We start from the raw sequence: 13,836 nt of genomic DNA on the forward strand, positions 1-13,836 counted from the left end.
TTTGAACGGAAAAAGGTGTCTACCGACAGACATAAACAAAACAATTACCCACTTTTCTTCAAAGGAGGGCATAACGAATGAGGTTCTCTTTTCGAAAATATTATTATATATAATTCCAAAATAGGCAATCAGACACAGGCAAGTATTAGGTATTCCCATGGGAGCAGACTGTGCACCCCATGTCGCAGATTTGTTGTTGTTTTTTTTTTTTTTTTGAAAGAGACTATGTTGAGCCTTTCTCCAGATACGCAGGCAGACATTATTACTGCATTCAATAATACATCACGCTATCTGGGTGATATTCTTAATATGGATAAACCGGTTTTTGGTCAGTTGGTAGAAACTATCTATTCCCAGGAGTTCCAGTTAAATAAAACTAACAATTCGGGTACTGCTGCTTCAAAGATTTTAAGATTTACATCTCTCTATTTATGACAATATTATACACATACCAAAATTTATGACAAGAGGGATGATTTTATTTTAAGTATTGCAAATTCCCCCCATTTGGATGGGAATGTACCTCAGGCTACATCTTACGGTTTTATATTTCTCAATTAATTCGGTTTGCCAGAGCGTGTAGTCATGTTGAGAATTTCAATAAACGTAATTAACCTATTATACATAAACTTCTTCAGAATGGCTACCGCTGTTACAAATTGCGTAAATATTTTGCTAACTTTTATTATGGTATTCTGATTTGGCTTTAGAATTCAGTAGTAATTCAAAGACACTTCTGCGAGAAGGTATTTCAAAATCCGATTTTTGGGGAGATGTGGTTTACAAACTTCGTAAGATGTTTGGTCATAGTAATTACCAACAGTATTTGGTAAAATTATAAAACGATTTCTTAAAAGAGGTTACGACTCAACTTTTTTGAGACACACCGCATGTTTATTGTTCAATCCGTTTACAGTTGGACACTACGCTTCCCTCTTTGATTCTGTCTGAAGGGGAGGACTTGTGATAAGCAGTTTTTAAATCCCACCAGGACTGACCTTGATTTTTGTCTTCTGGCCTGTTTCGTCGGGCCCTCAAGGGTATTTCTCTTGATACACTGTCTTCTGCAGAGGCATTGATTACGTACGTTTTAGGTTCTTAAGGTTTGCTTTTTACATAATTATTCTGGAGTATTTTTGTGTTTTACATGCGATGCCTTTAGTTTTCATTGCGTGTGTTAGAGATTCGCCTGACGGGTATTACTTTTATTTACACTGTCCCGTGACTTTTGAGCATGGTGGGGGGTAAGAGTGCAGTTCGGTGCGCACCATAAGCCGGTTGAAGCTCTGCCACTGACCGCCCCACTGTGTCCCTTTATTTGTTCGTTTGGTCCTCGTGTAATTGCTTTGTATGTGAGTGTGTGTGTTGGTAGTGTGCACATCTGCGTGCTGCGAGTTTTGGGGAGGCAGCGCTTTTGGAAAGTGACATTCCCTGTTTGATATTTATCCTTGTTTTTTATCAGTATTACGGGTCGTTTTAGAACACCTAAGGACGATGATTCATTAATTATGTACACAATCTTGTATTAAGACATTGGTATTCTATTTTTTTTCAGGTACGCAATTTTATCACAAAATATGGTAATGATACTTGAGTGTTTGGTAAGCATTGGCAAAATGACGGTTTGAATGAAATACTATTACTGTTATCATTGGTACTTTTTCCTGAAATCATGAAATATCCATCGCCATTGCCTTTCGCTAAAACAAATGTTTTGATACCATTTATATTTAAAATGACCGACATCCAAAGACTGGGCAACAAGAATTTCAAATCATTTAATAAACTGTATTTTAGAATTTACCACGCGGTACAAATGTAGAACAGCAAATACTTCGAGCGAAATGAATGGCACAATTTCTTTTTGTGTTTTTAAGACTAAAATGAATACAAGCTTACTTTTAGATATACTTCGAACGTAGTTTTATCTTCATCTGTGTTATCCACAAATTCAAGGTTACACATGCTGCCTATATTTAACCTGGCACGGTCCGCCTCGTAATTATCAAATCTACAAATAATTACATTCAGCTGAACAACCAAAACTGAGTTTGTACTTTAATAAAAGTAAAACTTGCATAATTTGGATATTAGAGCATTAAAATCAAACGTTGAGAAAGTTCAACGGGACTAATTTTTCACTACTTATTCTGAAAGCCTTATATTTGTAACGAGAGTTGGTGATTAATTTTGACTGAACTGTAAACCGCCAGTCATTTCTTCAGTAGTCGTCCAAACGTTCATATTATAAAAAGAAAATAAGTTTAACAAGAAGCTTTGCATGGAATAATTTTTTTACAATTTCATATTTAAATGGATGTCAATTTCCCTTAATTATTTAACTTTGCTTTTTTTACAATACATTACACTGACGTGACATTACATTTTGATTAAGTGCTTGATGAAACCGAATTGAAGTCTGTTGTTAAATTCATAACGAAATTCAAATAACTTACTGGGATGAGTACTGTATCATTTTCGCATACCATTCTGGAGTCATGCATGGCATATTCTTGCCATTAAAAGCTATATCCACGCGACATACGTGAAAATAGCTGTATTCCGTTCCAACTGGCATCAAGAATTCCATATCCATTTCATCGTAAGTGACGTTCCGCGATGTTACCATGTCAACGATGACCTTTGTTGAACCTGTCACTGGCACTGTATCCGTGGTATCATAAAACGACATGGTAAAAGCGGGCGCTGTGCTGTTCTAAATAAAAAAATATTTAATGTACAAGCTTGGTGTTTGATTATCTCCCCTTTGCTGATTTCCGTAGAAGACATACAACTTATTTCTTTTCTAAACATTTTATTTTGATTGTGCACCTAACATATTTATATCACGAAACCTGTGATGTTTAACGCTATGACGTTATATCTGAGATGTACAAACTGTGATGTTTAACGCTATGACGTTATATCTGAGATGTACAAACTGTAAGGGTTACCTTATAACTAACAGTTTTAGTTTACTTTGTTAACTAGTGAATAAAGCGGATTTATAACACGACCCAATTCATTTTCCTTTTTTAACACAGAATGCCGAACATTGTGTGTTTTTAAACAACAGTTCATTTTTCTGTCATAATTATGTCATAAGTTAAATGCTTACCGGATCGCTAAAAAAGAAACCAACAGAAAACAGACACTTATTTGATGGATGCAAAGGGGTCTGACACGTGTGGGTCACCTTAATATGACATAATAAATAGTTCCAAGCCACTGGGGACAAAAACATGGGTCAATGCATATATAACTGTGCTATTCTGCCAACAGCACGCGAGTTGTGTGTTTTCATGGGTGGAAATGCATAGCCCTGTAATTCATATGAGAAACAGTGGATGCAATGAAGTGTGTTTAAAATTCTGGGCGTTTTGTAGAGTGTTGTAGTTAAAGGGCCCATATGGAGCAATTTCCCTGGTCACAGTTATATATGCATTGACCCGTGTTTTTGCTCGGGACTATTTATTATGCCATATTAAGGTGACCTATACGTGTCAGACCCCTTTGGATGGATGTCGTCGAGTATGTATTTAAAAATCCTTGGTAAAGTGTTAGAATCGAAATAATATATCTGATTAAGTGATTTGCTCTTAAATAAAGTCATAGTTAATCATTCAGATAAGATCAAACTTGCGTAATAAAATCATTGCTGTCCACAAATCTTACCGTTACTGGGGTGACCGTAGCTACACCGGAGATCGAAACTGCTGAATCAACTAAGTGCACACTGCTGGCTCCAACAGTTACACCTAGACTGACGTTATGCTCAGAGTTTGCAACAGCACTGCTGTGTGATGCTAAAGGCATTAGAATTGCTTCTAAAGTTATTATATCATCTCCGGCATCTCCAAATAATTCTAGATTTGTCACATGACCTGTAAATGTATATGTGGCATTTACCATTTGACCAGTTAAAATTAATAGACACCAAGTAAATTAAGATTTGACAAGTAAAATATCAAATCAATATAAATTAAGAACTAACTATTTTACTTTTCATAACAAGATATATAAACTTTCAAGTTTATATCACACCTGCTTTTCTAAATGTTTTTTTGAGCTTCGTATTTATTTCTAAAACAAATGAGTTGACAATGTAGGTATAGATAGGCGAAAAAATACATATACCTTAATGCTTTTTTGAGTTTCGTATTTATTTCTTAAAAAGAAGTCGATAATGTACGTATAGATAGGCAAAAATACATATACATAGACGGAGCTTATCAGTCATACTGCTGACCAATGGTATTTGAGTACATTGCAGATATGAAACATAACAATAAATAGCGGCTGCATCTCCCGTGGGTCACTAAAAAATTGTACGAGTTCATCAAGACTTTTATCTCCCTGTCTCACCATGGCATTTTACTTGTGGCAAACATTTTCCACTTCAGCTCCAATTTTCTTTAAAATGTCAGTAAAAATGTTAAAGGCATGCTACACAATTTGCGACATAAACCACCCATGTCAATCCTATACAATAAAAGGACTTTTGTCCGCAAAATCACAACATAACAAAATTCAATAAAACGCCGTGTAAACATAATTGATTGTGAGCTGTACTGTGAAGTATGGGGTATTCAGTCTCGTACATTTTCGATGAGGCGGGATTTATATATTGAAACTTCCATTTGAGTGCTTAAAAAGTCTTACATTCGATATTCAAACAGCGTCAAAAGTAAGTACTGACGAACTGCGCGATAAGTATTCTCGCTACTCCGTTCCGTTAATTTAAAAAACAAAATTCTATTTACCAAGATCAATGATAGCTCTGTCTGATTCCGAAGGGGTGCTGCCAGTAACCCGAGAGCTGTATTCAGTGACTAAATCTTCTGTTCTTAGGCATGGCAAATCTTGTCCGACGGATGTCACTTTGAATGAGCAGACAGAAAATATCGGTGTACCATCGAATGGTGCAAGAATTTCCAGAACGTAATGGGAGGCAACACCGTCTGTAGTGGGAGGGGGTACTTGGATTTCATAGGTAAGTGAAAAGGGCTGGCCGACCACCGCATCATCCAGGGTAGGACTTAGACTCGAAGTAACAGACATAAACACGGGGTCAGTCTAAAACATAAATAAGGATAAAATGTCACTGTTTTTCAAGTGTAAAGTCTACGGTGAAAATGCCACGGTTGTTACAGGCAAATTCTGCCTTTATAAAATCTACGAACCGGTTAAATGCATTCTAGACAAAAATACATATGTAAATTAAATACCGTTATTTGGACGCTACAAAACAAAAGGACTATTGTAAATTTGGAATCAACAATACGGTTTTTGTTACCAATCAACACAGTATCGATCTGATATTTTGTAACTGTCTCTATTGCAACTTAAAGGTCCATTACTAAGGGAAAGTGAGTTGGCAATTTTTTTCATAGCCAGTGCATAGACTTCTGCAAGACACTAAATAATGAAGATTGGCAGGTCAAAATTTACAGAAGGTCTTTGGAACTCAAAGAAATGTATGTGTATTATGTTGAAATTTCAATGAATCGACAGAATGACCCCCCAGGTCTTTTTAACTTTCTTCATACTTCATAGAAAAATAATTGTACATATACTGCGATTTATTTCGAATTTCTACATACCAACTTTCATTTTCCAATAAAATGAAATAGTTTCTGTGCTTTTTAAAAGAAATTAAAATGTTCACTTTCCTTAGTATTGGACCTTTAATGTCCGTTGTTATTGGATCAACTGTAAAATTAGACCTACCAGTCTACATATCAGTGCCATTACATAAAGTGTCGTTACAACAGGACCAATTGTATGGTAACTAATGTTCGTGGTATCATTGCGACAACATATAACTGAACTTACCAATCTCGTCTCCGCGTCATGCGCACTGGCTGCTAAATTAGAATATCTTGTGTACCGAGCTTTTCAACTAACCAGGTATAAACAAAATTTCTTAGGCTATCTGCTTTTGTGATTGATTTGAAACTGGTTTGATATTTTCCCCAAGTTGCCATAGGGCCTACTCATGATTATGTTGGCCCATTATTTATAAATGATTGGTAGAAACATGAATTAACTAAAAATCAAGCAGATAATTAAAATCAGTATGTGGTCCTTATCGTTCAAAACGTTAGCTGGTATCAATCCAATGCATGTCTTTAGACCTTACATATAACAGCTACGTTTCAAATCAACCGTTTAAACAAACTATCACGAACTGATTATATGCATCGGAGACCCCTGCAAATATTAGCTTACGCCGCAAGCATGAGAGACTGACCTTCCCACGACCGACCTTGGTCTAAACCTCAATTCTTGTCTCAGACCAAATATATACAACCTCAAACCGCTTCCTTAAACTTGAATTCTAACGGTGTTTCGTCTTAAGCCTCTAATTTAAACCTGGTCTTTAACACTACCAAGATTCGGCACCATAACCTTAAACCATCAGCTTAGACCCGGACCAAAAGAATGATACAGATTCAAGTATCAGCCGAAGCCGTAAATATATTGGAATTTCACATTGATTATATTCATCAAAGTCTCTGTAATCATATGGCTTAATTATTTTTCTGCAAATTCTCTTTGATGATCGCTGTTGGGATTCTGTCAACGATCTGACCAAGGGCCAATATGACATCATTTGTATACGAATATACCTCAAACTTTTACATTTATACACCACTATATCCCAATCATTTTACATATCATTTCCCAGTAGATACTTACATATTGACTTTACCCTTTATATCGGGGTTCGGTTTTCGATTTATGATAATTTTACAATTATAAACAACTTCCATTTCATTCTTTTTAACCTGATAAGACTTTTGAAACGAAAGAAGGACCAATTTCACAATAAGAGCTACTAGTCTTCATGTACGATTACATGAAAAAAACTTACCAATTTTGTCGTTTCTTCATGTTAAACGGTAAAATTAATTCTACTGGCCAACATGGTATCAATACAATTCACAAAGTGACCAAGAGAATCCAGTCGTTAACCAAGGATCAACTATAAATCCACATAGAATCAGTACACTTTTATAAAAAAAAAATTACTAATCCCGTCTTAACTCCAGCAGGATTAACTGTTATGTTAGGTTACCTCTTCATTTCGTCTGTATGGTTACATAATGTTTCTTACAAATCCTGCCTCTACTCCATGAACAACTTCATATACAGCTACCAATCTAAACGGTATTGTACTAGGACCAACTGCTACAAATGTTACAATTACATAAAGTAATTTAGCAATCTAGCCGTCACTTCATGTTCGTTCTACCAATCATTATTATATCAGTACGATTAAATAAAATAACTTACCAATCCCGTCGTTACTTCAGGATCAACTGTAAAGTTAGAGCTACCAATCCACATTGTATCAGTATCTACTTCCAGGGCTAAACCAAGAGACATAAGTTGGGAGACCTTTGTTACATCCGGATACATATGTGCTATGAAGGTCAAGGCAACTTTATTGTCCGCTACTACGATATCTCCAACGGCATCTCTTGAGGCTTGATTGTAACATAAACAAAACAATCTTGAAAAAATCGAGTGAGTTCGTTTGGTCCTTACACTGAATCCCTCTATTTATAATAAATCGTTGACGTTCACATGATTAAAAAAATATTATATTCAGTTTAAAGTCCTGAGTCCCTATAGGCTATGGTTTCAGCATTGTGGGTACTTAAACGGTAGGTGAACTGTTCATAATTTAAAATTGAAAACCAGTATTATTTCTGCAAACTGGAGTTCAAACTATGCTCTTTCTCCAAAATCTTAAAACTGTGAAAATTGTTTTTGTTTTTTTGTGATGCAATGGTGATATCAGTACATTACTTTAAACATTTTATCGTAATGCTCGCCAAAAATGTACCTTTGTTCAATAACTCTCCAAGCTTGAGAACAGCAACGGCATTTCCGGCAGCCTGAGGGTCAGCCACGGTTTCATTCGTAAACTGACTGACGTCATTTCCGCATCCGAAGTTTTGCCCTAATTCATTAAACCATATTCCACATACTGACATCACACCGACAGTGTCCGCAGGAGTAAACACCTGTATACATAAAACAAAAGTTCGATTAGAGGCAAAACTAAGGCATAGGCTTAATCGTTTCTTTCAGGTTGCTTCAAAACCATTTGCATGACATTATTTATTTGTGTGACAGCTTCTTGTACAATGTTACATGGTAACTACCTGAAAGAAATCCTCTATCAACGTCGTTCTGCTTGAAGTTTTCATGTTTTCTTACATGGGGTAATATCTTATTTGCGGGAATATCCCATACTGTTAGCTAAAAATCCTAGCAAAACAGCAAATGGTTTTCAGTTATATCTAAAGGTTTTACGTTCAGTTTATTGTATGTTAATTGGTATCAAAAGTTGCCATTGCAACCGAGTACTAGTATATATCGAGATAGTTTCCAGTTTGAGTTAATACTAATTTATTTCAAGTTGATTTTGAAACAAGTTCTACAACTTAAATCAATCATCCCCGACAACTCATCGCTGATGGTATCCAGGGAATGAGAGAAAAGAAGCTGAAGCCTTATCTATGTAAGCTAGGGGTAGCACGTGATGTTGCATCTACGGAGATTCAGGTGAGGAAAATGTTGCTTTCGGATTAAAAATGATGGATTTGAATTAAAATTCTCAAATATCTGAGCTATTTTGATCGAGTATATACATTTACTGATTTTTGCTACAAGATTTGATCATGTGTCAAAACTGGCAGTTTGAATACACCCAAGACACCTTGAAATTATACAACTGTTTAATTCTTTAAAAATCTGGATTAGTTTTCCTGTAAAATTTGTTTGTGTCGTAATGAGTGCAATAAGTAGGCGTTGAGTCAAATTCTTTACCTTGAAAGTGTAATCTCTGTATGGATATGGTAAAAACATCTCAACAGATATCAAGTGTGAACTGCCGAGTGCAATATTGGACGGCATAGTATCAGTAAAGTCTGGAACCAAGTCAACATCCTGAAATAAAATGCATATGATTAAATTTCACGGAGAAACAAATCTTTTTTAACATCAATACATAATTAAAAACAAGGATGAATATCCAACAAGCATATATAATGGACACTAAACTTGCGGTGCTTCATGAATTCATCTGCATATGTACTTTCTTTAGTCTGAGTGAGGTTTGTAAATGGGGAATATTCAACATTTGACAGTGTATATATTTAGAAAGGGTGTAATGAAAAATATAAACTGGCGAAAAAAGTATGAAAATCGGACTACAAACAAAAAAGATATGGCAAATTTAAATTTTGTCAATTAAATGAAATAGCAGCCATTTTGGGCACAGTGACGTCATCGTTCTTTCCTTATATAGGCTTTACCAAATATGGTATTTATGACAAAATTATGTAAAATACAATTAAACCTGGATCTTAAAATTTAAGTATACACTTTTACACACACACTAGGGTTCATATTATATTATGGCTCACAAAATATGATTCTCTCAGTTGTTATTCAATGATTCGCCATATGTGGTTGTGCCCAAAATGGCTGCCAATTCATAACATAGGTGGTATTCAAATGGCTATAACGTTTTTTTCGTTGTCCCATTTTGATACTTCTTTCGTCAGTATTATTGTTTCACCCAGTTCTTTCTAATACAATATTGACAAATCTTGCAAATTTCACTTTAAAGCCACTGCTGATTTATGAGACACGAACAGAGATTATTAATACATATATTTATGTACGTTTATGTGGTTTGTGCGAATTGATGCATGCAGCAGTCTTTATGACCGTGTACCGTATTGCTTTCACAAACTCTCTGTCTTCGAGACGAAGCGTGTCATATTCTTTTAAGTGAGTTTTCGTGTCACGATTATATGCAGAACATTAAACAGTAAGAATGCTTCCCTTACTTGTAAACAAAATGTATTTCCCGAATACGTCACAAAGAACATTAATATCCAACTGGCGACAATAGGTCATTAAATAGGCACTAAATCTCATAAACAAACGAACCTACCTGATTACCGTCAACAATAGCATCAAACGAAGCCTGTCCCACCCATATATACATTTCATTCTGGTATTCGGCTCCTGCGCTAATCCAGTATTTTGTGCTTTCTGTTAATGAGTTTTCGATCATCACCGCTGAATAAAGGATTGTGATAGTGCTAGCGGCTATATTGACTGTATCAGATTCATTGTTCGTGACGGTCCCGAACGATATGGTCGCCATATCAGGCATGTGCTAAATGTTAAAGATAAATAAAACAATATTAATAATAGCGCTAAATTATTTCATCAAAGAAATTTAAAGAAGTATGCAACACCTGAATTGGATCAGGTTTTTTTTAACCAGATAGCAATACAAATGCTAAGAGATGCTAACATAAATGTTAGGATTTTTTATTTATCTAACTGTATGAATAAAAACATCTAAACAACATAAAATGATAAGTATTCTACAGTCAACAAGTTGCAGAATTTCATTTACCGCAGGCCAGCCGGCTTTTGATTCAAATACAACGTCACCAGGCAAAGTCGTTCCTGAAAACATACAAATGGAGCTACTTGTTTTGCACGGTTTCAAAATGTAGATGTATACAAAGGAATGCGATCGAATTTAGGTTTTGAAACTAAATAAGATTATAGTTTATGTATATTGAACATGATCAAACTCACAGTAGTTTGTCAATGCGGAAAGCCAAAAAAAAAAAAAAAAAAAAAAAAATTTAAAAAACCCGTATACTGAATGCAAAAAGTTTGCACATGATAGATGTTCAAGTGTACAAGGTGGCTTAGTAACTTCGCCTCGTAAGCAAACAAAACTAAAGATATCATAAATAAAACGGTTCGAACAAAAGCATTACTCTTACCTTACATTCAACTTATGCTTATTTCGAAATATATCAATCTTACTATATCTTCAATCATCTGAACTGTTCATTTTCGTTGTACATACTAATCCTTCTAATATTTTCAAAGATTTTATACAATAGCAGACACGGTTTATGAGAGGTAAGGAACAGCAGCAACACCACTCCTGCTCCTCTGCACTGCATAAAGCGGTACTCATACAGTCTCATGATTTAAAAAAGCTAGAAACTGCATAGAACGCGATCAAGTAAAATAATGTATTGCTTTGACTATAACTGTTCATTTTAGGTAATGAAATATGCACTATCTCACACGCCTCTAGCACCAGTTGATGCGGATTTCAATGTGCAGATACATTGAAGGGACTAAACAAAAAAGTTTTTTCTGAACTTTAAATGATAAGCATTAAAGACGAGAGTTTCGAACGGCCAACACTTCAAGTCCCCATAATAGAGGACAAACAGGAAAGACGAACCTTTCAAAGAAAAACAATTTTGTGACGAACATTTCAGTATAACTTTGATTTGTTCTTGTAATATTAACCATTGTGCCACGCAAAGTACTTACCAAGGTTTGAGCCTATTGAAGCGACAGTGACGTCACAGAGAATCATAACTGTAGTTTCATTGTCAGGCGTAAATAACTCGACAGAAATATCAATACTTGAGCCCGGGAAAAGAATGTCAAGTTGGAATTTGAAAGTTGCCCCTGTTCGTGCTTCAGCGACTGAATTCAACTGTGTAAGTGTGAAATTCATCTCATCAGGAACAACCGACTGAAAACAGATACAAAAATTATGTTTTAAATACGTTAGTGTGCTTCTTTTCAAAGTTTTTGTTACTTACACATTTTTAAAAATACGTATTTCTCTTACACAGATTGAAGGCCTTTGGCAACGTGAAATGAATCATCTTTCATTCCAATATGCGCTTCTTCAAACGTGTGCAAATGCATTCCTTAATTCAACCGGGATGCAGTGTGTCTAGCACCTGTCAATTAAATACTGAACTTCGAAATAGAGGCATGCCTTCACGCCAGCCGATATATGCTAGTATTTGAAAATGATAAACAAATTTCGTACCATATCGCTACTTTACAGGACTAGAAGTCTCTTTATGTTTGTGTTACTTAGGAACGGACTTTCTTGACGCCCGTTGTTATGGAAACACTCCACATGCGTGATACATTTATCCGATTCGCCTATCATTGCGATGACCAAAATGAGTATTATTCAAAGGCATTAACTGCAATTAGCATTGCATATGATTTTTACTATGTTCAGATTTGAATGACTGCAAATATGAAAAAGTGTAATGTCAAACCTGTATATTGCTTTTTGTTTCTTTTTTATCTTTTTATATATTCTGCAACATATACAGTTCTCATTCTCTCTTTACTTTCAGACGCCATTGGGATCTTTATTTTTTTTTTTATATTGGGACTATATCAATATAGTTTATGATTTGCTGGATACCACTAGCAAATGTTTTTTCTGGATACCACTAGAAATGTCTTTGAATTAACAGACGTTTTTATGATTTTGTAAACAAAATTGACAAAGAAAATTCTATATTCAGAGAAACAAGTTCGGTACGAATGTTTGTAAATACATCTGAATAGGAGAGGTGGGGTATCAAACAATGTTTCTGAGATCAAACATTTCCTGTTCATAGGGTATTTATATTTTTAATTTATTAATCGATATAGATTAAATAGGAGTAAATATTTATACATTTAAGTTTTATTGCCCGAGTTAAATGCACCGAATAGAAAGCAACGATATTTTGTTACTAGTATTGTATTTGCTAATTTTGTTTTCCAATATTATTTTTCCTTTTTAAGTTCGTTAATTTGCTGGGTCTGTAAGACCGTCTGCAAATATCCTCAATTTGAGGAATACACTTTTAAGACTCTTCTAGAAAAAATATTTCATGTCCGTTATTGGTTTGAGCTATGATAAATATAAAAAAAATCCTTTCAAGTTACAAGGTGACCGCTTTCAGCGTGATCAAAATATATTCATTTTCTCCTGTTGTAACGACGTAAAAATGTGCAGTTGTATTTTTACGTCCATTCCAGACAAGTTACTCTTTGCTTGTGCTGTTTCCGGGGAGAGAGACCTATTTCAAGTATCTAATTACATGCATAGCTTACTTTTAAAAATACTGAAGAGATTTTGTAATCACTGGTTAGTTGATTCCATTCAGATACAGTTAATAGAAAAATGAGTTTGAGAAAAGTTTTCTTTTGCAGTATAAGTTTCTTGAATCATTAGAACTTCTGTGACTGCATGCAAACATGTCACAGACATTATCAGAGATGCAAAAGAGACAGGTATTTTTTCACTTTTTTCGAAATAAGATCAATGAGTGATTTCGTCTTCCTAATTTGAGGGACTCGATCCATTTTCTTGTTCAAAGTCCTATTGTTTTGTAATGTTGTTCAATATGTCATCGTACTATCTAAAAGTGGCCTTATATAAGTTATATAAATGATTTCAATAGACTATATATCAAGAATGAATTTCAGCTCTCTCATTACATTGACGCGGTGTCATTCTTTCACTTTGATGCCTTCAGTATAATGGTTCAAAACGCAATCATTAGAAAATGTGACTCCGCACTGTTTATGGATTTTGACTCCTGATATCTGGGCACCGTTCATTATAAGAAGGATGGAATGGATAGGTTTATAGGTTTAGAAGCTGTTCGAAAAATTAATAAAGATTCAGTTTATCTAAGAATGAAAGAAACAGTCCAGTCTTTGTCTTTCTAATCTGTATTCACGATTTCAGCTGCAATGACCGGGTTTTAACACTGATGTGAAGACTAACGTCATCAGCAAGTAATCGAATAGAGGACAATACCATTTATGTAGAGAAGAGGAGGTGAAATTGAGCCCTGGGGAACACCAAAATAAATGTAAGTACTAGGAAGTACAACCCGTTGTTTTCTCCTTTTGGCAGTTCTATCTAAAGATGGCTGGCAAATCATCCAAGTA

At 35.0% G+C, this 13,836-nt stretch overlaps 1 protein-coding gene across 1 annotated transcript in view; it reads right to left on the reverse strand.

Moving 5' to 3' along the window:
• The window catches only part of LOC123529018 (uncharacterized), a 69,475-nt gene that overhangs the window by 34,019 nt on the left and 21,620 nt on the right, over positions 1-13,836 (reverse strand). Inside the window, exons 6-15 of the mRNA XM_053521550.1 lie at positions 11,404-11,611; positions 10,454-10,506; positions 9,980-10,207; positions 8,845-8,964; positions 7,856-8,036; positions 7,300-7,493; positions 4,764-5,076; positions 3,676-3,884; positions 2,457-2,716; positions 1,900-2,011 (exon numbers count right to left, since the gene is read on the reverse strand). Of these exons, the coding sequence (XP_053377525.1) occupies positions 1,900-2,011; positions 2,457-2,716; positions 3,676-3,884; positions 4,764-5,076; positions 7,300-7,493; positions 7,856-8,036; positions 8,845-8,964; positions 9,980-10,207; positions 10,454-10,506; positions 11,404-11,611 (1,878 nt within the window). The remainder of the gene's footprint in view (positions 1-1,899; positions 2,012-2,456; positions 2,717-3,675; positions 3,885-4,763; positions 5,077-7,299; positions 7,494-7,855; positions 8,037-8,844; positions 8,965-9,979; positions 10,208-10,453; positions 10,507-11,403; positions 11,612-13,836) is intronic.

This window comes from Mercenaria mercenaria, chromosome 13, assembly GCF_021730395.1.
Source record: "Mercenaria mercenaria strain notata chromosome 13, MADL_Memer_1, whole genome shotgun sequence".
In the NCBI taxonomy this organism is placed as follows: domain Eukaryota; kingdom Metazoa; phylum Mollusca; class Bivalvia; order Venerida; family Veneridae; genus Mercenaria; species Mercenaria mercenaria.